The following is a 25583-nucleotide window of genomic DNA, read 5'->3' on the forward strand; positions in this document are numbered from 1 at the left end:
AAGAGCATTTGTGAAACAGAAATATTTACTGTCACTTTCAATCAATTTAATGCATCCTTGCTGAATAAAAATATATCTTTCTTTCAAAAGAAATCTTACTGACACCAAATCTTTGAACAGTATACATACACAATTTTATAACTACAATAATAGCGAAAAATTATTAGCTATATTTTTACACTTACCTTTTTAAAAGCATTTTTTCACATTTTAAAGTAGCAATCTATTACCAATCTTATTACATTGCTCCCTGGTGTTACCAAATGGCATTCATACCTGCTCCACTGTGCTGAGATGACAGGGACTCTTCACTCTTTGCTGACCTGAGTGTCACACTGTCCACCCTGCAACCTAAAGCACACATACAGCACTAAAAACAGCCATTTTCACATCAGCATGCAGATCTATTTAGAATGAAGTACAGTCTAAAGAAATGGATGAGATATCTTTTATACCTGCATGAGAGGTAGCAGGCTGGAACAAAGAGGTGATCCTGGTGGGTTTGCGTCGCCCTGCCGCTGTAGGTTTCCCAATGGCAAAAAACGTCTTCCAGCTCCCACCTGCCGACTTCCGGACCTTCATCCCTCTTTTCCTCCTAAAAGAAACAAGAAGAAGAGAAAAATAAAATTTTGCACAAATGCTTTAATTTATATTTATAGTAATAGCTCATGAATCAAAACATCATGAATCAAAATAATTTAATCTGTAGGTCAACTATTCCTTCAAAAGCCATTGATTTGTTCAAAGAAACCCACTTGTCAGCAGGCAGGTCCAGTACAGTGTGAAACTGGCTGATAGCGTGGTGAGGAGATCCCTGAAGGAGAAGTGGAGCTTGTGTGCGAGCCTGCGCCTCCTCTAAAGACAGAAGCCTGGTGGACACAAACGACTTGGGTCTGGTCAGAGACTGTCGTGCTGTGGAATCAGAAAGAGGTAAACCAAAAAAAAAAAAAAAATCAGATTCAGATACATTAATCCAAAGCACAAAAGCGAGTAAATGCAATACTGCAGCAAAGAACACAGCAATTGACAACAAACAGGATTTAACATGATACATTGCAAACGGAAAGACACCTAAACATTAACAAACAACATCAGCTCCTCCAAAGCTTCCGTAGTCCATACAGCTCTACTGCAAAAAGCTTCGTAGAAGAAATACATGGGCTGGCCAACAGATTGGAAGTTCACAAAAACATAAGTGGTTGAGGCCAGAAACGAACTCTACGCAAGTACACAAATGCACATGCTTTGCTGGTGCTTACTCAGATTTAACATGCACAATTTGCAATTCTTAGTCAAGTCAGGTAATGCACCTTTTAGTGTCTCTTTTAGCAATGTTGAGAATTCAGTGCATAATAATACATGCATTATGATTTGTAATTGAGCTTGCATATCTAGGAACGCTTGTACTTTGTACTTGCGTAGAGCTTTTTTTGGGCCTCAGCAAGCCTGTAAAGTCTGGGACATCAGACGAGTAGAGAAATAAATCGAATAAAAAGCCTGCAAAAGTATAACGTTTTTGCATTTTGAGAAAGATTGTAACGCTTGTGCATAACATTTAAAAGCTGCTTGCTCAAGAGCAATATTTGGGGTTAATTTGTAGAAGAAACCTATGATTAACACGAAAACATAAGCTTACATACAGAAAAAAAAACTTGACACTTTACCTGCTGTTAATGTCTCAGAGTAGAGTCCGCAAACAGACACTCTATAGCTCAAATTTTTACTTTAACATTCATCCCATTTACCCATGTTACCTAATGATTTTCCTCAATGTCCTACTTAATGAAATCAAATTTATATAGATGAAAAGATCAATTAATAGAAACCATAAACATTTAGCCTAATATTAACACTTTCTCACACAAAAAAGTAATAAAAAGATTAAAAGAGATTAATAAATGTCAACAAAAGGATTTATTGCCTTATATATTATCCATCTGTGTGCTGTACAGTTCTAACATGGCGTTTACATAGGCAAAAGATGTCTTTATAGCTGTCCTCGACAAAAACAGCTCTCAAAATAGTCCATCCATGTGGAAAATTACATAGCTAAATGGCATATAAAGCAAATGGTTATAAAATTTGGGCTTGGTAAGATTTTTGAAAGAACTCTTGTTCACCAAGACTGCATTTATTGGATCAAATATACAGTACAAACAGTGCAACTGTGAAATATTATTTCTATTTTAGTACTGTCTGTATGGCCCCTTAAGCTGGCTTGACCAGGCTTTTCCTGGTAGAACAGATTGTGATTTGAGAGTCCACTGTAGAGGGTCAGTCTGGATCTCATAACATGGAGAAGCGTCGTAGCTCTGGGTCCAGATAAGAGGGGTCAGTCAAACAGGACTCCCCCCTTGCCTCCCGAAGACTAACCAGGCGTGTTCGGGGCTGGCGTGAGATCTTGTGCTCCGCCCCTCTTGTCACTATGGAAAAACACAGCTCTCTCTCAGTAAGCCTCACTTACACATGGGTGAGGCCATTGTAAACATGTTCCACTGTGCTGTATTAGCCAAGCTCATCACAAGAGACTTACTTATGAAAATAACTGGGCTGGGAGACATATTAAATATTTATAATTTATTTCCAATAATTTTAAAGTAAATTAATTTAACCTCACCTCCATCGTATTGCAATTTGCAATATTATAGAGATTTTAATAGGGTTTCTAAATTTAAAACTCACTAAATTGCCACAACGTTTGGAAGTGTTTTGATCATTCATTTAAAAAACAAAAAGCAAAAAAACAGATTTGGAGTTAAAAATATTCACAGAAGTCCCCATGTGGCATTTTACATAACTTAAAATGCTTTAATAAAACATATTCAAGAAAATATTACTGTAAGTATGCATACTCCATATTGGTGGATTCAAACAAAAATGATTAACTGTTCATTTTTCTGGTAAATTTTGTGCAAAACATGCTCACTGAGGGAATACATCAACTTTCACCGTGGACGAAGCGGAATCCAGCCCGGGGTACGTCACATGTGGTTGCCGCTCATTCGTCGGACCCGCCGGGCGCGTCGTTCTTGACCCCGCCGCCTCAGCTCACTCTAGCTTTGCAGAGCACTAACAGGTGACTTGAACGTACAAATGAATTCTCCATATGAGCACTCTGACCCATTTAGAGAAGAAAACCACACCAAAAACATCTAAAAAGCCAATCGGTAAGCTCTAATCTATGATGTTTACAACTCCTGCAGGTTGTGTTCCATTTGAGCAGATCAGCCATAGGTCTAACAACCATGTTACTCCGAGTAGGTGATATAGCTATTGATCAGTGGTTCTCAACCTTTTTTTTAAATCATATTTCAAAGCTGCTCACTTTCAAACTTTTTTTATTTATTTAGAGAAACTAGGAGTAATATTAACAAACAATTATAAATAACTAAATAATAAAATGATGTCATTTTAAGAACAATGTTCTTTAAATTAGGGTTTACACTTTTTGTTGCCTACAAGAAACATTTCTTTAGCAGGAAATTAGAATGATTTCTGAAGTATCATGTGACACTGAAGACTAGAGTAATGATGTTGAAAAGAAATAAACTACACTTGAATATATTCAAATAAAAACAGTTATTTTAAATGGTAATATTTCATTACTATTTTATGCTTGATTCTGATTGGTTGGCAATATTTTTCAGTAAACGCACAGCTAAAGTAGTTTTAGTAGTTTCTTGACTGTGCAGTACAGTTTAATATGGACACTGTATACTTAACCAAATTATTTGAGTTATTTCAAAGACACCTGCAGCCTACCACAGCGAAAGAACTAAAAACCACAAAGGCATTGAAATAAATATGACAATTTCCTTTATTATCTATGGAATGCATGCTCTATCTCTGCTCTCACTCTCTTTTATGCACACACTTGCACAAAACTTGTGACTTGATAAAACAGTTTCACTATTTAAGAGCTGTGGACATTTCTCAGTAGCGGTGGTAGCATCATTATTTTTGAAGTAGTTAAATGTTAGATTCTGCCGAATGCAGCAGACAGCCACACACACATTCAAAAATGTCTTGAAATAAAACACCTGAAATGTCTTGTGGTGCATTAACAGTGTTATATAAGCGGAGTAACTGACTCCAGACTGTGAATTATACAAAAATATAGCACATCCAAGGTGGTAATGCAGTTACAATGCGGTATTTAGTATTTAAACACGGCCTGAAATGAAATCTATTTTCTAAATGCATTTTACAGATCTTATTCTTAACAATTCTTATATGACTACGTTTCTTTTTAAAAAAAAATGTAAATCGTACGGTTTAATTAAATTGCCATAACTTGATCTTGCAGGGAAATTACAGACTTTCTCTTATGATATATGCAGGACTTCAATCAGGACTTTAATCTCCTTAAACCTGCTCCTGCAAGTTTGCTCTTACCTGGTTCCACATTTAAGTACAATCTAATCAACAACTGATGCACAGAATCACATCTCTGTCCTACATTTTTTTCTTTTTCGATATACTGCTACACTCGGCTGTGTCACAATAGAGAAGAAAAGATCTGACTGTGGTTTCATTGTGACTTTAAAGTGCCCCCATTATGCCATTTCCAATATTGCCTTTCATGCAGTGTGTAATGTAGCTGAATGTAAACAATCTGCAAAGTTGTAAAGCTGAAAGTGCACGATAAATAAAGTTACTGTCTCCCAAAATAAAGAATCGACTCTGAACAGCTGAAACGAGTCGTTAGTAATTTGAATCACACATCCGTGACGGCTACACGTCACGGGGTAACACATTTGCATAATGCGCGCCTATGTTCTACATTGGCCGGCTGCGAACAACTTGGCCCTGCCCACAAACACGCAATTCTACTGACGACTGCTTCTCTAATTTCAGGGAGTTTAACGCGGGATTCACAAAATGCTTGCTCTTGAAAGATGGATCAGTATCCTGTTTATTTGGACCAGCTGCTCCACTGAATCACAACCTGTAAGTATGATAAATAATAGATGTTTATATTTTCTATAGAGCGTTCAAAATACAGAACTATTGAAATAGGCGTATCGTTTCCGAAACGTGCTGTAGACCAATCACAACAGACTAGGCCATCTGACCAATCAGAGCACAGCAGGCGGGAGGGGTTTTAGAGAGACGGAATCTTTGAACTGCTTCGAACGAATTGTTTGAGAATCGCTGGAAAATTAGGTGATATTAAATGCATATTTTGAGAAAACGAAAGCGTTTTTTTGACCTTACATGCATGTAATCTTATTGTAGGTGACTCCCAAAACAATATTAGGAACCGTATAAATGGCATAATAGGGGCACTTTAATACTATGCCCAGCCCTAATTGCAACTATTGAAAAGTAAAAAAAAAACATTATTTAGTGATACCTGATGATGGAGAGGAAGGCCCAGTCGTGTTGTTAATGCCAGGTTTGGAGCCCAAAGCATCCACCTCTGAAAAAGCCAATAAAGATGAACAACCAAATGATGTGTACTAAAGCACTGACAAACCAGCAAGAAGAGTTAAAAAAAATGACAGAACACTTTTTCAGCAATATTGGTTCTGGAAGTACACTGCTATAGAGATTTTAAAAGGCATTTCTACTTCCAGAACCATCCTGATCTCTGGATACTGAAGAAGACCATGTGCATGGTACCTTGCTTACTGACAGGAGCACTGACTGGCAACTTCTCATTGATTAACTTCACACATTCACTGGGAAAGAAGCCAACCTGAAGAAAAAGAGGGGAAAGCTGGGCTCAAAGTTTACAGTGTTACTGAAGATGGCCCAAATCAGATCCTGGAACCTGGAACCGGTACCTGGAATCCATGCTTTCCTCTCCACCACGTGGTGTCCTCTTTGGGTGGCATGTCAATCACTGACAAAATATCACCAACCTTTAGAAAGAGGAACAAAAGACACATGCAAGCGATTAGCATGCAAACAAGACTTGATCTTGAAATAAATAAAACATCACACACACACACACACACACACACACACCTAGTAACAAACATGCAAACTAATTGTCCATTGAAACCATCAAAAACTCTTCATAAAAGTATATTAGCATAGAAGAGGATGATGATTGAGTACATATTTTTCAACCACAATCACGTCAACAGCAGCAATTACTGTATGTACACTGCAGACAAAACACTTCATATATTCTCAACAACATCCAGTCACAATCAGATTAACATCTCTATTCAAAAGCACTGTTGCATGCCGAAATATACTTTGACCCAAATTAAAAAAAGAGGAAGGCAAAAAAACATCAGTTCCTATCTCTCAGTGGAGAGCAGAAAGAGAAAGCATTAAGCCCGAGATGAGAGAAAAGAGAAAAAGAACAAGAACAAGAGAGAAACCAAAAAGGAAAAGTTTGTCGAAATAAATGTTGATGTTGGCTTTAAAAGCCTTGCCTAAATATAAAAATTCAACAGACAAACAGACAAATACAGCATTACTAAGTGGTTGCTAAAGTGCTTGGCAAAGTCATAAGGCATTTCTAGGTGGTTACAAAGGGTTTCAGAGAGGTTTTTATGTTCTCGCCATGTGGTTAAAGCTAGCTAGATAGATCGGTTTATAAAATTATGTCATATGTATGCAAAGGAAGTGAAATGTGACAGACAGACAGAGAGAAAGAAAGAAAGAGAGAGAGACAAAGAAATAGAGAGAGAAAAGGGGTCTCAATGTGTTCTAAGTTTGGGTCACCCCATTCTCTGGCCCAGAAAGTGACGCTGTATATAGAGCAGCGTATAGGGAGTGGGGACAGGAATAGACATGACGGAGGAGGAAGAGGAGGAGGAGGAAGAGCAGAGAGTACAAAACGGTGTCCCAGGACCAGGCAGGCTGTGCATGCATGTGCAGAATAAGGACAGGACGTGAAAAAGACAGAACTCAAACTGGGTACAAGGTCTTCTGGAAGAGTTTGGAGTTTATGCAGTAGTTTGATGTACAACACTGATAGGAGCTTTGAAAAAACCAGAAGCTTTCATATGTCGCATCTCAAAGTCCTATTTTAAAAGGAAATATATCAACAGAGGGAAAAAAATAAGTGGTCTGAGTACCTCAATAGATATCTCATCGCTAGCCTGAGCAGTATAGCGCTTGATGACGTGAGCAGCAGCGATGGCAGGGACGTTTAAAGATGCTTCTTCTTTCAGCAGGAACCTGTTGCCATGGTTGTCAATCTGTAGAGAGCATGAAAATCCATTAGCTGTAATATTGCATGACTTCAGGTAGCCAAAATCTCAAAGCAAAATTCACGAAATGTATCTTAGCAAAACAGATTCTGCCATTTTTTTTTTTACAAAAAAGTGTGCGTGTTGGGATCGCCTGTGATACATGTATAATTTCATGCTTATGTTGTTCCAAAAGGAAGATATTTTGAGAAATGTCTGTTTTCATCAGGCCATACTATACAAGTCAATGGGCTCCAATGTTGTTTGGTTCTTCAAAATATAAGCGATGGCAGGGACGTTTAAAGATGCTTCTTCTTTCAGCAGGAACCTGTTGCCATGGTTGTCAATCTGTAGAGAGCATGAAAATCCATTAGCTGTAATATTGCATGACTTCAGGTAGCCAAAATCTCAAAGCAAAATTCACGAAATGTATCTTAGCAAAACAGATTCTGCCATTTTTTTTTACAAAAAAGTGTGCGTGTTGGGATCGCCTGTGATACATGTATAATTTCATGCTTATGTTGTTCCAAAAGGAAGATATTTTGAGAAATGTCTGTTTTCATCAGGCCATACTATACAAGTCAATGGGCTCCAATGTTGTTTGGTTTCCAACGTTCTTCAAAATATCTTTTATATTTCACAGAAGAAAGAAACACATAGGTTTGGAAAGTCATGAGGATGAACTATCCCTATAAATAAGTTTCATTTTGACATACTTCCAAATTGCAGTTCTTATCTACTCTAATGTATGTTTGTATTCCCATCTTTGCTCTGCTTGCCTCTCACCTCCATCCAGGTGAGAACCGGCCCACAGTTCAGCTTATTGTCCACGATCATGGAGAGACGGTTCAGATACTCCGACAACAGTGGCGTGAAGATCTGCGTGAACAACATGCATGTTAAGCTCAATTGAAAGTCTCACTTATTTTTCAAATGAATTTTTGTAATGCAAGATTCAGATCAGTTAGATTTTTTAGTAAAGAAACGAATACTTTAATTTTATTAAGGATGCAATACATTTATTAAAAGTGTTAGTACATTTAAGACATTTGTGTTTTAAAAGATTTAGATTTCAAGTGTTCTTTTGAACTTTTGTATTCATCAAAGGAAATGAATTTGGAGAAAAACAAAACAAAACAATTAAGCACTGAATTATTAAGAACTATTAAGCAACATTCAAAAAAGGTTTCTTGAGCAGCAAATCAGAATATTAAAATGATTTTTGAAGGATCATGTGACACTGAAGACTGGAGTAATGACTGCTGAAAAATGTTATTTTAAATTGTAATATTTCTCAATACTATATTTTACTGTATTTTTGATCAAATAAACACAGACTTGCTCAGCATAAGAGACTTATCAAAAACACTACAAAATCTTATTGAACTCAAACTTTTGTATCTAATGGTAAATAGAATCTACCAGATTTAAAATAATCACATGATAACTGAAAAAAAAAAAAATAAATAATAATAATAGTGACATGTGAAAGATTAAGTGTTTTCCTTCTCAGCACTGTCCCTAAGGATCCGGACACCAACCTACATAACTGTCCGACGACCTCAATACAGAGTAGCTAACTCTGTTAGCGGTACGACATGAGCTACGATGAAGCTAAATAAGAAAAAGGAAATTTGTATCCAGCGTAGTTGAGCTCACCTCCACCTGGTCTCCGATCTCGCATAGGGCAGGAAGGGCCAAGAGCTGCGAGTAACGGCGGTCGTAAATACATTGATGCAGATGGGCGTCCAGCGTCCGGAACTCTTCGTATGAACGCCGCACCATCCACGTCTTACCCTAGATTTCAGCGCGCGAGAGAGAGAGAGTTGGGGAAAGAGGGTCAGAGAGAGGAAGGGGAAGTCAACAAATGACATACCAACAGAAGAGAGGAAGATGCACAATGCAAAATGATGTGTAGTGCACTGAATTCTTTCACGTTTGATACGGTCAGACGTGTTTGTTTTTTTTGTGGCTACTATTAGCGCTGACTGGGGCATGTGCGCCCACTGACCTGGCAGGACACCTGCACGAGGAAAACCAGATCTTTGGCACTCCCCAAGGTCCAGCTAGCATCGCTCTGCTCGTTGGCAAACTGAAGCTGAAGGTGTAAAGAGCAGACATTAATTCATGAAGGTGCGAAGAAGTTCAAGCACACATAAACAAACATTTAAAGGGAATGTTCACAGTCTTGCATCATCATTTAAGGCTACATATTTCACTATAACCACACGGTACGCTGGAAGAACAGTTGGTTGCATGAATTAGGCTGGTTTTGTGTTCACTGATCCTGATCTGACAAGTTTATTATTGGAAAAGTACATCTCAATGGGTGTTACATTTATCATGCACCTGCACCCCAATGTAATTGTGCATTTATGTTTGAGTTTACAGGGTGTAAATCCAATTTCTAAAGGCATTCAGTTGTACTTTCCAAGTTTCATTTTTCTGACATTTTGAAACGAGTTGAAAGTAACAACAAACACCAAAACATGTACTGAATTGCATTGATTCTAATATCGCTTTCAGTCTGGACAGATAAATTACTAGAAAATTGCTTGTTACTCAAATTTGATAAGATACTTTCAAACACATGACTGTTTATGAGAAGCTGGGAACATCCCTTCACTATAATTCAGTCACCAAAATGGTGTTTCATATCCATGTAGCATGCAAACTTCCTCATTGCTTTGACAATTAATGTAATCGTTGAGATGTAAACAGTCACTTTTATCCAAAGCTACTTACTATTTTACACAAAACTCCTAAGTCTGGGGACACCGGGACAGTAAGTTCAGTTTTTTTTAGATATTAATGCTTTTATTCAGCAAGGAGACATTAAGTATAAATCAGCATAACTGTTTACAACACTGATTATACTAATAAATGTCTCTTCAGTAGCAAATCAATCTTACAATGATTTCTGAAGGACTATGTGACATTGAAGAATGACTGCTAAAATATATATATTTAAACAGAAAACATTTAACATCATTTTAAATAGTAAACAATCAAACAAATGTAGCCCTGGAGAGCATTTAAATATGTATAACCATAGTCATGTAGCGTACCATAGCATTTCAAAGAACCATGGTACTAGTATGGTACATGGCCAAAAAAATACTGTATTGCATTAGCAATTACACAAAGAACAGAAGAACTGCAGAGACCCTTTCTGCTTCACAGGGTCAGAGTAAAGAAAAACATGTAAAGGTCTTTTATTTTTGTCTTCAGGGGGTTTAAACACTAATGAGATGGACTCCCACTCCAGTCATGTTGTGCGGTCAGTGCGCTCCAGGTGCTCTCAAGTGTGTGTGTGTGTGTGTGTGTGTACAGATCTCTGCCATTATAAACACAAAATGCAGCACAAACACACAAAACAATGCCACAGGGACACTGAATTACATTTTGAGAATGAATGTCTATCACTATGGCTGTACACCTTCTTAAATGGATCACAGATTTTAGACAAGCTCAAACAAAGCACTTTGTGGCCGGCGGTTTATATGAGAAGAGCTCTGACATACTGCATTGTATCTGAGAATCAAGTATAAGTAATTGTTTCCTCTTCCCTATCAGAGCACACAAACAGAATCTGAATGTGTGTGTGTTATTGAAGGTCACAAAGCAAGGGTCTGTATCATCCCTGGAGATGATCTGGCTGTATGCTGATATCTGCTTGTTTTTTACTAAACTAACTCTAACTGTGACACATATTGACATGATGCACAATGACAACTGAACATGTACATGACTAAAACACACACACACAACATTTTTTTTTATACTTTTTAAGTAGATGTCATTGGTCTTATTGTGCACAATTGATCAGTGCATGTTATCTTTCATCAAAATGTAAAAATGAAACCACATTTCTATAGGTCATTTGGTCAGGGCAACATAATATTAATGTCATAGCTTTAAATCACTAAACTAACTCTAACTGTGACACATATTGACATGATGCACAATGACAACTGAACATGTACATGACTAAAACACACACACAAATTTTTTTTTATACTTTTTAAGTAGATGTCATTGGTCTTATTGTGCACAATTGATCAGTGTATGTTATCTTTCATCAAAATGTAAAAATGAAACCACATTTCTATAGGTCATTTGGTCAGGGCAACATAATATTAATGTCATAGCTTTAAATCTTGTTCTACTTCATTCCTGGTAAATAATCTTTTTTGCTCCTAAATACGGTATAAATAAGCATTAATGCCAACATGGGCAATATTTTTAGGTATCATAATTGTGCTCCTGATGTAAAACACCTTCTTTTGGGCAAAATAATAATATGAATAATAATCAAAACAATAACAAGTTGAATAAATAAATGAAATCGATACATTAAAAAATATATATATTATTATATATTTATTTATTATAAATGTCCAGCAAATATCAAATTTTGCAAACAAATGTGACCTGTAGGGCTGGGTGATATAAAAAATTTCAATTTTTATAACATTTTAGTGGAGAGCTAACAAACTTCTGCTTAATAAGACAAGATCTTACCTCGATAGAACCAAAGTCCACATTTTCATAGTGAAAGTGGGCACAGTCAACAAGCTTGGGGAAGTGACCTTTCACAACAGAAAGCCTGGAACCACAATCAATAGATGAAATGATGAGTTAACACATCATATACTGTATGTTTATCAGTTACAAATAGAGAAAAGTTTAAAACTATGTTTAACTTATCTGGTTAATCAAATTAGTCATTCTAGCAAGTAGCACTATAACTATTTCTCAGCCTTAGGATTTTCATCTGGAAAACAACGAAATGAAACAAAAAAAATCCTAAAGACTTCTCAGGGCTCTGGCAAACACCCACACGTTAACACTGAGTTTTGCCTAGGACGGTACTACTATGTACATTTTCTTCAGCTCTAGTTTGTATTTTCAAGTTCCACCGAATGTAGAAGCTCTCTAGGGCAGCTTTCAGTAAGGACACCACAGGGAAACTTTGCATCCCATTATCAGTTATTCCAGGGGGAAGTGAAACTCAGTTCTTCCTGTTTTACAGTGTGTTTAGAGCTTGACAAACCTGAAGCTGAACTCAGTTTCTGAGATGCAATGCTGACACTTCATTAACTATTAAACCAAAATATAGCCCATCACTTTTGTGTCTAAAACCTTTAAGGCTGTTTTACTCTTCATTTCAAATGCTTGGTCTACACCTGAGTTTGAGGGTCCTGGTTACAATTCAAGTGGGTGTGGTTGCAAGGTGGGAACATTAGTTAAGAAAGGTGCTTTAGAGTAAAGCCCTATGATTTCCAATGTGAAAAAACAAGGACAGAATCGTGGAACCCAGTCATAAATATGGAATTTACTGTGTAATGTGTAATGTTAAGGAATTTGGCAAAGTTTGGATGAATAAATCAAAATGCTATACACAATCAAACTGCTAAAAGACTGCTATTGAAATATTTAGTATACAAGTCTACTACACAAACTCAAGCACATGTGACGCTTGTGGTGTTTTCAGTGTCTGGCATCTTATATGAGGACTTGAACTTCATCCCCAGAGCTGCTCTAGCTCACTCATTGAAACTAGGGGTGTCGCGATATACCGGTATTGACGATAACCATGATATTCAAATCATGAAATATTGACATCGTGTTAATTTAGGGTGTGACGATATAACGGTATTATTTAGATGCCAACCCCTCAGAGGACCTCAGATGATGCCAACCCTGAAACAAAATACAGAACTACTATTTTGCTATAAGTTTGATTGCATCATATAATAATTGCTGTTAATAGTATTCATTGTCTGTTTGATTACGTCTTTAATTGATTTTTCCGTACATTTCTGCCATATGTACATTAACTGACAGTCACCACTGATAAGCTACCACTAAATATTGTAGAAACTTAATTTGCTGTAAAGTTGCTTTGCAACGATTTGTATCTGTGTTCATATATTTAAATAAAGGGGCGATTCTTTTAATAAGTACCGCGTTTACTTTACTAGTCTAATTTTTGTATTTGCAATCAAGTCATGGCCAATTCATGCCAAGTCACCTTTATTTATATAGCGCTTTTAACAATACAGATTGTGTAAAAGCAACTGTACAGCATTAATTAGGAAAATAGTGTGTCAATAATGCAAAATGACAATAGTAAACACGCAATTTTCAGTTAAAGGCAGTTTATTATTGAATTCAGTGATGTCAACATCCAGCTCAGTTCAGTTTAAATAGTATCTGTGCAATTAAGTCGACGATATTGCTGGAAATTAAGTGACCTGATACATGTACATGATATCAATTGATACCAATTATGTGCGTAGCTGCTTGATTTCTTTGTTCAAATCTATTACACGATTGAAAAACTGAGCGACCACATTGCTACATTAAACTCTGTAAAATGTTTAGTTGGCCGCAGTGCAATGCACTTAATGCCTTATCTGCGTCCGTTCTAGACGCACATTAATACTGAATTAGAAGCGCGTTAACTGGATGACTTCATTGGCGCCGGCATCATTTAAAACACGGGTATGCAAGTTAACAGGTTAAACTATCAGTTTTGATGTTAATATTTATTCATCATACTGTTGAACTTGACAGTGTCTTCTTTGAAGCTCCCTATGAAATAACAAGAGAGAAAACAGAGAAAGCCAGAGTCTCAGGTCAGCTGTGACCTGAAGAAGTGAAAATGCATGTGCCCAGTGTTTATCAGTATCCTTATGTTCATTGGGTAAAAAGAAAATCTAAATAAACACAGTAAAAATGTATTTGGCTGATTCCTCAAGTTTTCTATATATATATCGTGATATATCGATATGGTGATTTCTAACCGTGGTGTGAAAAATCTAATATCGTGACAGCCCTAATTGAAACATTATTGTAAAATTTAATGCTGTACAGTTGCTTTGACACAATCTGTATTGTTAAAAGTGCTATATAAATAAAGGTGACTTGACTTGACTTGACAATGCAAAAACATTTAAACTGTAGAAGTCCTTTAAAATCTCTTAGCTTACACATTTCTTTTCATCAAGGTTTATGAAAATAGAGAAAGCCAGAGTCTCAGGTCAGCTGTGACCTGAAGAAGTGAAAATGCATGTGCCCAGTGTTTATCAGTATCCTTATGTTCATTGGGTAAAAAGAAAATCTAAATAAACACAGTAAAAATGTATTTGGCTGATTCCTCAAGTTTTCTATATATATTGTGATATATCGATATGATGAATTCTAACCGTGGTGTGAAAAATCTAATATCGTGAAGATTTTTCATAATAAGCATCTGTTGTGCAGAACATTGTTTGTCAAAAAAATTAAAGAAACTGTTCAAATTTCATTTGACTGCAAAAAGATTTGCATTAAATCATAAAACAGAAACCAGAAAAAATAGGGCACTATTATTGTTTTCAAAATTAAAATAAAATACAGAGAATTAGGTTTAAAAAAAATTCATAAAGCCTGATGGAGAGACATGCAGTTTCTCACCTTTTGCTCATCTTCCCCTTCAAGTTGGCTGTGGTTCCCACCGATCGGGTCCCAGGCTCCCCAGAATTGTCCAGATTATCAGTGCTTCGAGCCTGAAGGACGGGGAATGAGAATATAGAAGAAACCGTTTTTATGATGGGTTCATTCAACAACACAAAGATCAAAGTCATCCCTGTTTCAAGAGCTAAAGTATGCATCATCTGAATTCAACGACAATCAACAAACTTTGGAGAAAATAGATTAGAAATCCTAAATCAGCAGTGATATTACGGAGATGATTCTCTGAGGATTCATAAGGTCTCAAGCAGATCACTTTGATTTTAATGTTCAAATCAAACTAAGAAAATTACTAAGGGAGCAGCAAGCAGCTTGTGAAGCGACCGGGACAGTTGTCTTCTGACCTCTGGTCTCATTTAGAATAAAAGCCAAGCGTTTACATCAAACTTCACACTTTGACCACTGGCGTGTGATCCAAGTGGCCATTTTTAAACCTCTATGCAAAATGAGTATCAGATATGAGATTTGTGATTGACAGCGGTGCGCAGCAAGCGATAAGAGCATCAAAATATGAATCTTCTAATAATACATTTTGGTAACACTTTATTTTGATAGTCCACTTTAGACATTCTACTAACAGTAAGTAACTTTGCAACTACACGTCAGCTAGCAGTCATTAAGAGTATTAGTAGACTGTCTGCTTAATATCTTCTAACACTTTATTTGGATGGGTCCACAACATACAACATATGAGAAACGTTGCAAGTATATGTCAACTTATTTTCTAACCCTAAACCTAACCTAACAGTCTACTCAAGAGTTAGTAGACATTTAGTTGCAAATTAATGAGAATTACTTGACATGTAGATGCAAAGTTACTTGTAGTTAGTGGGCTATCAAAACAGTGTAACTTAAATTTGAATTATTAATGCTGTGTATACACTTCAGAAATAGCCTTTTTATATTTATAAATATCTAAAATAAATAAAAATACAATCCAAATATATGTATTCAGATATGTAAACTAGAGAGAGATTTTTTTTAAATTATATTTATTGACATGTATAGAGATAATTTAGATTATTAGTAGTAGTATTTACCTACAGAAACATAAACAAATAATAAAAGGCACTTTAGATTATAAAAAGAACAAAATAAAAAAAAAACTTCAGCAACAATCATTTTATCAAAAATTATCTCATTTAAAATATCTCATGCAAAATCTAATTTTATGCCAACTGATTTTCCATTAAACAGCAAAATGTAGTTTTCAACAGACTTTCATTTTACTGTCTTTGCCTCAAGCTTACAGCTGATGTTCTTAGAAAATATGACATGACGTACAGCTCTAAAAAGTTCAGAGCAGTCACTCGGTTTTAGAGTTCCGGCATTACAAAACAGCGCTCTGGGCCTTAGAGCAAGAGCTGCGTACACACCGGATGTTTCCTCCCTCATTACATCTTTTTATTCTTGTCCTTGATGAATAAAAGCCCCGGTGAATTATGGCTCAGTCATGCAGATTAGTTCTGATAACAGCGGACCTGTCATGATGACTGTTTGAGTTTCATCCACCTGACAGGCAGTTTCGATGGAAACACTGCCACGGGAGCATTTGGTTGCGAGACAGCACTTCCCCGAACCCCTCGGGGGAAGCACAGATCTCTGCAGTCCTCCTTTAGGTTTGCACAACATCAAACAGTCACGGATGAGTTTAAACACTGGAATGAGGGATGACAAGAGTGGATCTGCCTGCTGCTTTACCCAAAGCAATCCTTGTTTTCTCCCGCAAAGGGATGGCAAATTAGGAAAGGCCAGCGCATTGATAAGCCAATCATTTTAGAGGCAATGATCAGATTGATTGAAGCACTGTGCGTGTGGCAGTATGGGAGAAAGGAGGCGTCGGACACTTCTGTCAAACTTACCTTTATTGCTAGCTGCTCTCCCCTGGACAAGAAACCTTTAGAGATGGTCAGTAGTGCATAAGCATATTTAACAAGTATTAAACCTATACTGTACTGTTAAGCAAGCAGATGTGTGTGAACTTAGTGTGTTCCTATATAATCTCAATGATAACAATAAACCCCTCAGTATGTGTGCTTACTTCTATAACTAAGCAGAATGCAAAGCAAAAGCACTGGTGCCGTGTAAACAAATATTGTGTTTGGATTTGCATGCTGCAACTCTTAGAGGAGACAAGGAAGCAAAGCTGAAAACACTGAAAGACTGGCCTCCAAAGGTAAAATCACTTCCGTCAAACTCTACCTGACCACAAGCCTCACAGTTCCTGATCAGAGTTATTATTGATAATGAAAACTGTTACAAAAACTAGGAAGAAGAAATCTCGCACTAAAAATAATATGTAAAAATTAAGTAATCTAATGCTATAAACATGCGCTAAAACATAAACAAAAACACACAGAAACTGTACTGAGAAAATGATCTTGTATAATAAAATATGCATAGTATTTTATTATTTTATTTTTAATACTGACAATGCAATAAAAATCAAACAAAACCTAGGTGGTTTCCAAAAATGCAAACAAAATAAAAACTATTAAATGAACAGGAAAAACTGAAACTAAAATGTAAAAATACAATCCAAAATAAAAACTTTAACTGGCCATTTACTAATAATACAAACAAAATAACCTTTTAAAGAATAATTTAAAACATGTAAATTATATACTGTATATACACACACAAAATAAAATATAATAAAATATATATAAAATAAAAAATTGAGAAAGTAAATCTAGAAACAACTACTAAATTACTAAAAATAAAGATAAAAAAAAAACAATTGGCCATTTTACAATTATAATACTATTTAGGAATAATTGAAACTACATGAAACTGAAATTGAAAGTAATATAAAAAAGAAACATTTTCAAAAATATAACAGCCCTGCTGCCCCTGATAAGTAAAAAAAATAAAAAATAAAAATTCTTCTGACCCAACCTACTTCCAGAACCCCACCTTCTCCATTTGGCTTTGAATTGAGCACACATTCCTCAATCCGATGAAATCTCGGCCCTCACAACACACGGCTTGAAGATCAGCTGAGATCTCAGAGGAGAGATCTCGGCCAAATCAGTGACAGTGAGAAGAGCTGCCTGCCAATGTCTTGCCTATAAATCAGTGGAAATATATTGCACACTTACACCGCAGTGCACAGGCATGTCTGAAGATATTAACTGGAGTCACACTGATTGTTTGTCAGTCATTATTAGGCAGCGTTCTGTCTCTGTCCCTGACTGACACAAGGGTTATTGACGTAGTCAACATTCCTGCAGCGAAAGCAGCATTTTTAGACACTATCCTGTATCTTTCTTAAAAACTGACAACATTTACTGTCAAAACTATTTTTGTTCCATTACCTTAATATAAATAAAAACAGACCCCATTTACATTCTTAATGTCCCCTGGTCTTACTGAATATGATTCAGCAATCTTTCATAAAAATATAAATGCATTTCTCCAACTGAAATTACTTTCTGCTGACATCAAGGATGGGGAAATATGATAATAACCAACATCATTTAGAACATATATACAGAAGGAAAATATGAATAATGCTTTCTGCAAAAGAAGTTGCTATGCGGTTGCTAGGATGTTCTGGATGGCTGCTTATTGGCCCAAGTCTCTAAGATATTTTGGTCTAGATATGGCTCAGGGTTTGTCAAATCCCTAACCATGAGGAAAAGCAACAGTAATAGTCATGCTTGCTTAAGTATTCCCTTCTGAATATTGTGTTTCACTCAGAAATACACCACATCACAGAAGCTAAATATGTTGTGAATGCCATTTTAAGCTGTCTTGAAAGGTCTAGTCTGACATTCAAAGAAATATAGAAGTCCAGTACAGTTGAAGCGTTTGGAGTCAGTATGATTTGAAATAATATTTTCATTTAGCTAGGACATGTTAAATTGATCAAAAGAGACAGTGAAGACATTTATAATGTTACAAAAGATTTGTATTTTAGAAAATCTGCTCTTTAGATCTGTCTATTCAAAGAAACACAAAAATATTAAGCAGCACCTAAACTGTTTTCAAAATTGATAATAATAATGTTTCTTGAGCACCAAATCAACATATAAGAATGAATTCTAAAAAGATCATGTGACACTGAAGACTGGAGTAAGGATGCTGAAAATTCAGCTTTGCGTCACAGGAATAAATTACATTTTAAACTATATAAAAATAGAAAACTGCTATTTTAAATTGTAATAATATTATTTGTTTTACAGTATTTTTTTATCAAATTAATGGAGCCTTGATGAGCACGACACTTGTTTTATAAATATTTGTTAAAATCTTACAGACCCGATTTTTGAACGATAGTCTATATAGCATAATATGCTTAAAAAAACCCCTGAAACTAATTAAAAGAACATCAAAATATTACTTACTCAAAGACAAACTGATAATTATCTATGCTGAATGCTAATTCAAATCAATACACTGGTCCAAGTTTCATTGCATATTGTGTGCTGAAACCACGAGACTTGTCCTTCCAGCTGTGAAACGGTGCCGAACAAAACACGCCTGGATCTCCAAAGAGGCAGCAAGTTTTTATTCAACCCACAATAAAGACTACATTTCAACCTTCAAGTGTTCCTCCTACAACGCTGCGGGTATTACTGCGTGTAGCGACGGTAAATGCAGCTGGCTTTAACCAAGACTGCAGTGATGTTACGCAAACACGCTGTAGGATTTACAGCAAACAACACACCTGGCGGCTGGCATACGGGTTCACCTGAGATAAACCTGGGATGGAAACATGCTAATCAACCACGTCCATCTAGAATATCTCTTCTCTGCTGTACGATAAAGTAGGCATAACTTGCACTAGTCTACCAAACCTTCTTAACCAGTCAGTATAAAGCCAGCCAATCCATGCCGTTTCTCTTGTGGTAACCTCATACATGTTCTCCATGACTGGTTTATGTTTCTCTGACAGACGCTGTTGAACACAACACACAGAAGACTGCTCTCGACAGCTGATTCAAATCGTACATGTTAAAAACATAAAAGCACTCAAATTTATAATGCATTACCCAACCAACCAATTAAACCCTAAGTCAACTAGGTAAATATTTCCACATTCAAATACTGAATCTTCCTTGCTCTCATATTGCTTCATACCTTGAGCATTCTCTTCCTCTTGAACATTTCTTCTGTTGTTGATTCCGTGAGGCAGAACTACGGAGGTCAACAAGGTCGAGTACTAGCCACACTTTAGTTGTCATCACCTCTCTACGTCATCGCTTCACCGATTCAGATGCGTCCACGTTCGTTCTCCTGTGGTCGGACCCTCCACAGATACGTGCAGATGGGTGGGCTTTCCTTGGAGATTTCCATAAGCAAAAATAAAATGAACTCTCTCGTCACACACTCGTCTATCTAGCCTTTCTTACCGTCTCAGACACACAAAAAGCTCACGTTCAGAGGCACCTGTTGAATATTTGATGTGGCGATCTGAACGCTGGGTTAACACCAGGCCTCTGTAACTCCTCAGCTGTTCGCAGGAAGAGAAGGGCTGCTCGTATGACAGAGCTTTTGTGCCATTCTCTCCACTCGTTTTTGGACATGTTAGGGATGTTCAGACTCTCTTATTTAGGTGTGTCCTCCTGATAGTTCAATAAAGAAATATAAATACATCCCAGTTTAAACTAGGGCTGCACCATTGATCAAAATATAACCAAAATTGCGATATGGCTTAGTGTGCTCATCTAAAAGGCTGTAATTCAATATAAAAGTTTAACATTCAAAAGTGAAGATATTAAATATTGTAATTTTTACAGTTGTACTGTAAAATAAATATTACTATATTATATCTCTTAATTACTTTTTTTAAATTTACAGTGAACATTTTCTTATTTTGTTTTTATTTAATAATTATTATTATTATTGCTGTTGTTGTATTATAACCATATGCAGGTATAATCACAAGATTTTGGCCATATTGTGCAGCCGTATATACAAACACAGCAAACCTGGATTTTTTTCAATCGCATTTTAAATCGCAATTTTTATCAGAAAAACTAGATTTCCTGCCCAAATCATGCAACCTTCGTTTAAACTGTTGGCTGAATGACTTAAGATGAAAAATCTTCAGCGTCGATCTAGCAGGCATCTGTTTGCAGTTCTCTGTAATCTGTCATATTTCTGAGCGAAACAGGATAAAAAAAATTGGTGAGATATATCTGAATGGGACCAATAGGTTGAAGAAGAGGAGTTACAAAATAAGAAGGATGACAAAGTCAATAAGACACAATATGCATTAAGAAAGTAAATTGGGTCAGTTTTGATTTCATTGAGACTTTAAAAATTAGATCACTATATCCTTATCCCTCCATCTAAAATAAATGGTTGAGGCCACAACTTCCGAGCATCCAATCTGACCCTGGATTTTCATACATCAGAACTCAAAGTCCTGACTACTAAAAGCCCATTCCGGTCATCCAATAATCAATGTCCTGTTGACGCTATGCACAGTTTACCTGTCTTTTCACCTGCTTTCCAGAAGATACGCACAGACAACTCACAAACAAGGGCTCTTCCAACTCAGTCAGACATTTGAAGTAAGATACAGAAGGAAAGGCAAAAAAGGGACACAGAGCAGGAACATGCACACAAACAAAAGACACGAGTCTCATTCACAAACATGTCTTTCATACAACCAGTGTTTAATAAAAGTTAAATGTATCACTTATATTTATTTGAAATTCACAATAAAACTCATTACATTACAGAACTTTTGTAGCTTTGAAAATAAACTTATTGTAGGGTCACTTATTTATTTTTTTAAGGTTTATTTTGGGCATTTTCACCTTTTATTACGATAAGACAGATCAGAACTGACGTGGCAGAGAGATAGGGGCAGAATCAGGAAAGGTCCTCCAGTGGGAATTCGAACTCGGGAAGCCTGTTGCACAATGGTGCTAAATGTCGGCGCGCCGTCCACAAGGCTATCGGCACTGATATAGGATCACTTAGTTGACGTAGAATATATGAAACTAAGTTCAATTAGACTTATTGTAGAATCACTTTTATTATATTATAACCAAGTAACTAAATGACCCTACTAAGTCTAATTTCAAAGCAACAAAAGTTACAACAGTTCAAGTCAGAATGAATTCTGCATTAATGCAGCCGATGATGTTGTCTAGGACTACATAAAAACTATTTTGCATTTCAACTAGTTTTGAAATTGGAAAAGGAAAAAAAGTACATGCAGAGACTGACAAATATAGGAGAGGTTGTACGAAAGCCCTTATATGGACATGGGTGTGTATTATGCTAATAACTTTATGAAGACACGCCCTCCCTCATTTAGAATAATCTGGATTGATCAACAAATGACGGTAAAAATTCACAATTACGAGTGAATGAGACCCAAGAAGGTGAAAGCGACATGCACAGTTAAGAGGATGGGTTCAAACCCTGCAATTCGCCAAATGCATCTGAATCATCTTAATGCAGCGTTTTATCAGTTTACTGTTCCTCTCGCTCAGTTCATAACTGTATAAATGGAGTCAGAGTTGATCCCATCCTGTGCGTGAAGTGCGTTTGGCTGCGGAGCGGCACTTACCGGACATGTCTGCCAGGCTCATCGTTCTCACAAACATGGTGCATTTCCGAACCCACTGGGGTCCTGACACTTGACACAGAAAAGGAGAATAAAGGCCATTTAAATGTCAGCCATGAGTCTGCAATATAATCTCAAACACACAAGAAGCTGCCATAACCCAAACACTGTGATTATGAAAATGCATGAATGGGTCAACATGATTACAGCAAGAACAGCGAGGATGGCTTATATGGGAAGACATATTGCATCAGCGCAATGTGCAAAGTTCTAGTGGACACTTGTTTTACTCATATTTAGTTTTTCAATACAGTTTTATTCCCCTCAAGATAAGGTTTTAGCTACCTTTAGGTGTTTAAAACTGGATTTTAGTACCACAATAATTTAACTATCCTGACATTTATATGTTTTGTCTGGCCAGCGAGAGAAATAAAAGCAGTGCATGAAAGATTTTAAGAGTTTGTCTTTAATTAACATGTAAATGAACTTCTGTAATGATGTGAAATGCCTTGTGCTTTACGAGGTCAGTCTCATGTAGAGCTGAACTGCAGACTGCAGTAAACAAACGCAAAGAATCCATGAGAGCTCCGGGCAGGAATTCTCTGGTATGGGGAGTATTCTGCAACCATGGCAACGAGTGATGTAGGAATGGACTGTGTTTTTGTAAGAAGCATTTTTCGGCCCGTGTGAGATTTGCGCCAAGTTCAGCCAGTTAACAAAGACTTTAAGGCCAAAAGCCTACTTAAGTACACAAAACATGAACATTGGCCAAGGCACTGCAAGCATGCTGATCCGTTCTACATAATGCACATGCTTTATTGAGTTACAACAAACCTCTGTCTGTATATCATTTAACTAAATTTCTCAGCAAGAATATCTTTAAACTGGAGCTCCGTTATGACATTAGCTCTACTGAAAGAGAAAACTAACCACAGATGGCATTCGTTTATCCTAATTTGTGCCATAGTGCTTCTTGCAGTAATGCAGATGCAACATGTTACTTGTGTGTTAATGTAGTTGTTTGTAGCACATTCAGGTTATACTCTCCAAAGAGCCAAAAAATAAAGAAAAAAGCAGATTTGAATCTAGCTAGTTAAGACTAGTTAGTTAAACAAGCACTTATTTGATGTATTACTTAAAATTCACAAAAAACTCAAAAATAAAGCATTAAGACTTCTAAAAGATGATTTTAAAGATTTGTACAAGAAGCTAACATGCAATTATCAATAAAGCAGAAATCTTTAGCATGTCAATATCAGTCAATATCTTCATATATATACAGTATATATGAAGAGTTCATTTGCAAAAACATAACTTTTAACTATTTTCAAAAATCATGTTTTTCGTTGTGCATTCTAATTAAACTCAATCAAACTGCAACTGGTAAAAGTACAGTAAAAATAACTAAAAAAATACAGCTAACTAACACAATAAAATAATGAAAATATGATAACAATAAAAAAAAGGAGTTATCTGTTTTTGCAAATAAACTCTTCAAATATATGACCCTGGAGCACAAAACCAGTCATAAGTAGCACGGGTATATTTGTAGCAATAGCCAACAACACAATTGTATGGGTCAAAATTATCGATTTTACTTTTAAGCCAAAAATCATTAGGATATTAAGTAAAGATCATGTTCCATGAAAATATTTTGTAAATGTCTTCTACCGTAAATATATGAAAACTTAATTTTTGATTAGTAATATACATTGCTAAGAACTTCATTTGGACAACTTTAAAGGCAATTTTCTCAATATTTTCATTTTGTTTGCACCCTCAGATTCCAGATTTTCAAATAGTTGTATCTCAGCCAAATATAGCCAACATATATAACTCTGACGATGGTTCAGTTCAATTTTTAAGTTTCATTTGATTCTGTTATTTTGCTCCGAATCATGATTAAGGCTGGTTGACATTAATATTTCCCACTTTTGAGGTATATAATACCATTCACAAGTCTGAGGTCAGTATTTTTTGTCAAACATTAATAAACAAAACATAAAAGCAAATAAATAAATAAAATCTTTAGTAATCCACCCATGCTACTATAAAATGCCTAATAAAAAAATTTAAACAAGGAACAAAAAATATCCTACTAAATAAACTAAAATTCTGAGAAATAGAAATGTCAGTATATGCACAGCAATTTTACTTGACTGTTACGACATTCTTATAAGACTATAACAGAAACTAAAATAGCAATCCTTTATTTGTAAAGTGTTTTATCATTCAAAAACAGGCATTACCTCACGCTATTCAAATACAAATGTAGCACCATTATAGAATATTACAAGTACATTTTTACTAAGCGGATGTTTGTGGGTCACCATAGTAACACTGTCAGCTGTCGTTTGAACGCGGCCGAATTGTGCTGATATGGAGAAGAGCGAGAGAGGCTTATTATAGAGAAGTCGTGCTGTCAAAGTCCGTACCATCATGTGGGCAGCATCTCTATAGTAACAGCGCTGGCTTTGGCCATGAAAAAAGGCTCAGCGCGCGTGTGTGTGTGTGTGTGTGTGTGAAGGGTGAAACCAAATGGTTGTTAAATAAAGAAACCAGGACGGATGTCGAGAGAGAAATATTCAAACGAACAGTAGGCTTTGTTTGAGTAAGTGTCACACAGTGTTTGAGGTGTTCCTGGTAATAACCACACTAGAAACGCACAGCCCGAGCCGCGTCCAGTAAGTCTGCCTGTAGGTGCGCTGGATAAAATGGGTCACACACACACACATTATTATTGTTAATTCCTCCCGCTGTCTCTCTGTGCTGTCAGATCATGAGTAGTTCTGCTACACACACACACACACACACACACACATGTACACAAAACACTACTGTGCCATTTGACCTTGAGAGCAGGAGTGTAAATATTTGCTCTGATAATGATTCAATTCAATCATTTTAATGATTCAATTTAATCATTTTAAAGTTTCATTTGATTAGGGCTGTGTTGATATATTAAATATGTCCTATATTTTTGAGATATATACTATAATTCAAAAGTCTGAGGTCAGTACGTTTTTTTTTTCCATTTAGCAAGGATTCATTTAATTGATCAAAATTGAAAGTAAAGACATTTTTACAAAAGCTATTTATTCCAAATACATTTTCAACATTGATAATATTAAAAGTTTTGCGAGCAGCAAATCAACATATTAGAGTGATCATGTAACATAGAACTTAGCTTTACATCACAGGGAAAAAAAAACATTTTAAAATATATTAAAATACAAAAATAATTATTTAAAATTGTAATAATATTTAACAATATTATTGTATTTTTTTTCTCAGCCTCAGTGACCATAAGACACTTTTTTCAAAAACATTAAAAAAAAGTTACTGAGCTCAAACTTCTGAATGGTTAGTATAAAATT

General features: G+C 36.0%; 1 protein-coding gene across 1 annotated transcript in view; it reads right to left on the reverse strand.

The window, feature by feature from the left end:
* The window catches only part of LOC107592508 (rho GTPase-activating protein 32-like), a gene marked incomplete at its 5' end in the record, with an annotated part of 28528 nt that extends 6219 nt beyond the window's left edge, over nucleotides 1-22309 (reverse strand). The window contains 14 exons of the mRNA XM_016282041.1: nucleotides 277-351; nucleotides 456-595; nucleotides 756-1071; nucleotides 5357-5422; nucleotides 5626-5701; nucleotides 5790-5867; nucleotides 7041-7163; nucleotides 7941-8033; nucleotides 8814-8951; nucleotides 9166-9252; nucleotides 11679-11763; nucleotides 14619-14710; nucleotides 16538-16572; nucleotides 22210-22309. Of these exons, the coding sequence (XP_016137527.1) occupies nucleotides 277-351; nucleotides 456-595; nucleotides 756-1071; nucleotides 5357-5422; nucleotides 5626-5701; nucleotides 5790-5867; nucleotides 7041-7163; nucleotides 7941-8033; nucleotides 8814-8951; nucleotides 9166-9252; nucleotides 11679-11763; nucleotides 14619-14710; nucleotides 16538-16572; nucleotides 22210-22309 (1504 nt within the window). The remainder of the gene's footprint in view (nucleotides 1-276; nucleotides 352-455; nucleotides 596-755; nucleotides 1072-5356; nucleotides 5423-5625; nucleotides 5702-5789; nucleotides 5868-7040; nucleotides 7164-7940; nucleotides 8034-8813; nucleotides 8952-9165; nucleotides 9253-11678; nucleotides 11764-14618; nucleotides 14711-16537; nucleotides 16573-22209) is intronic.
* Between the last annotated feature and the right edge of the window lie 3274 nt (nucleotides 22310-25583).

The sequence above is a fragment of the Sinocyclocheilus grahami genome, unplaced genomic scaffold (genome assembly GCF_001515645.1).
Source record: "Sinocyclocheilus grahami isolate Dianchi unplaced genomic scaffold, SAMN03320097.WGS_v1.1 scaffold153.1, whole genome shotgun sequence".
Lineage (NCBI taxonomy): Eukaryota > Metazoa > Chordata > Actinopteri > Cypriniformes > Cyprinidae > Sinocyclocheilus > Sinocyclocheilus grahami.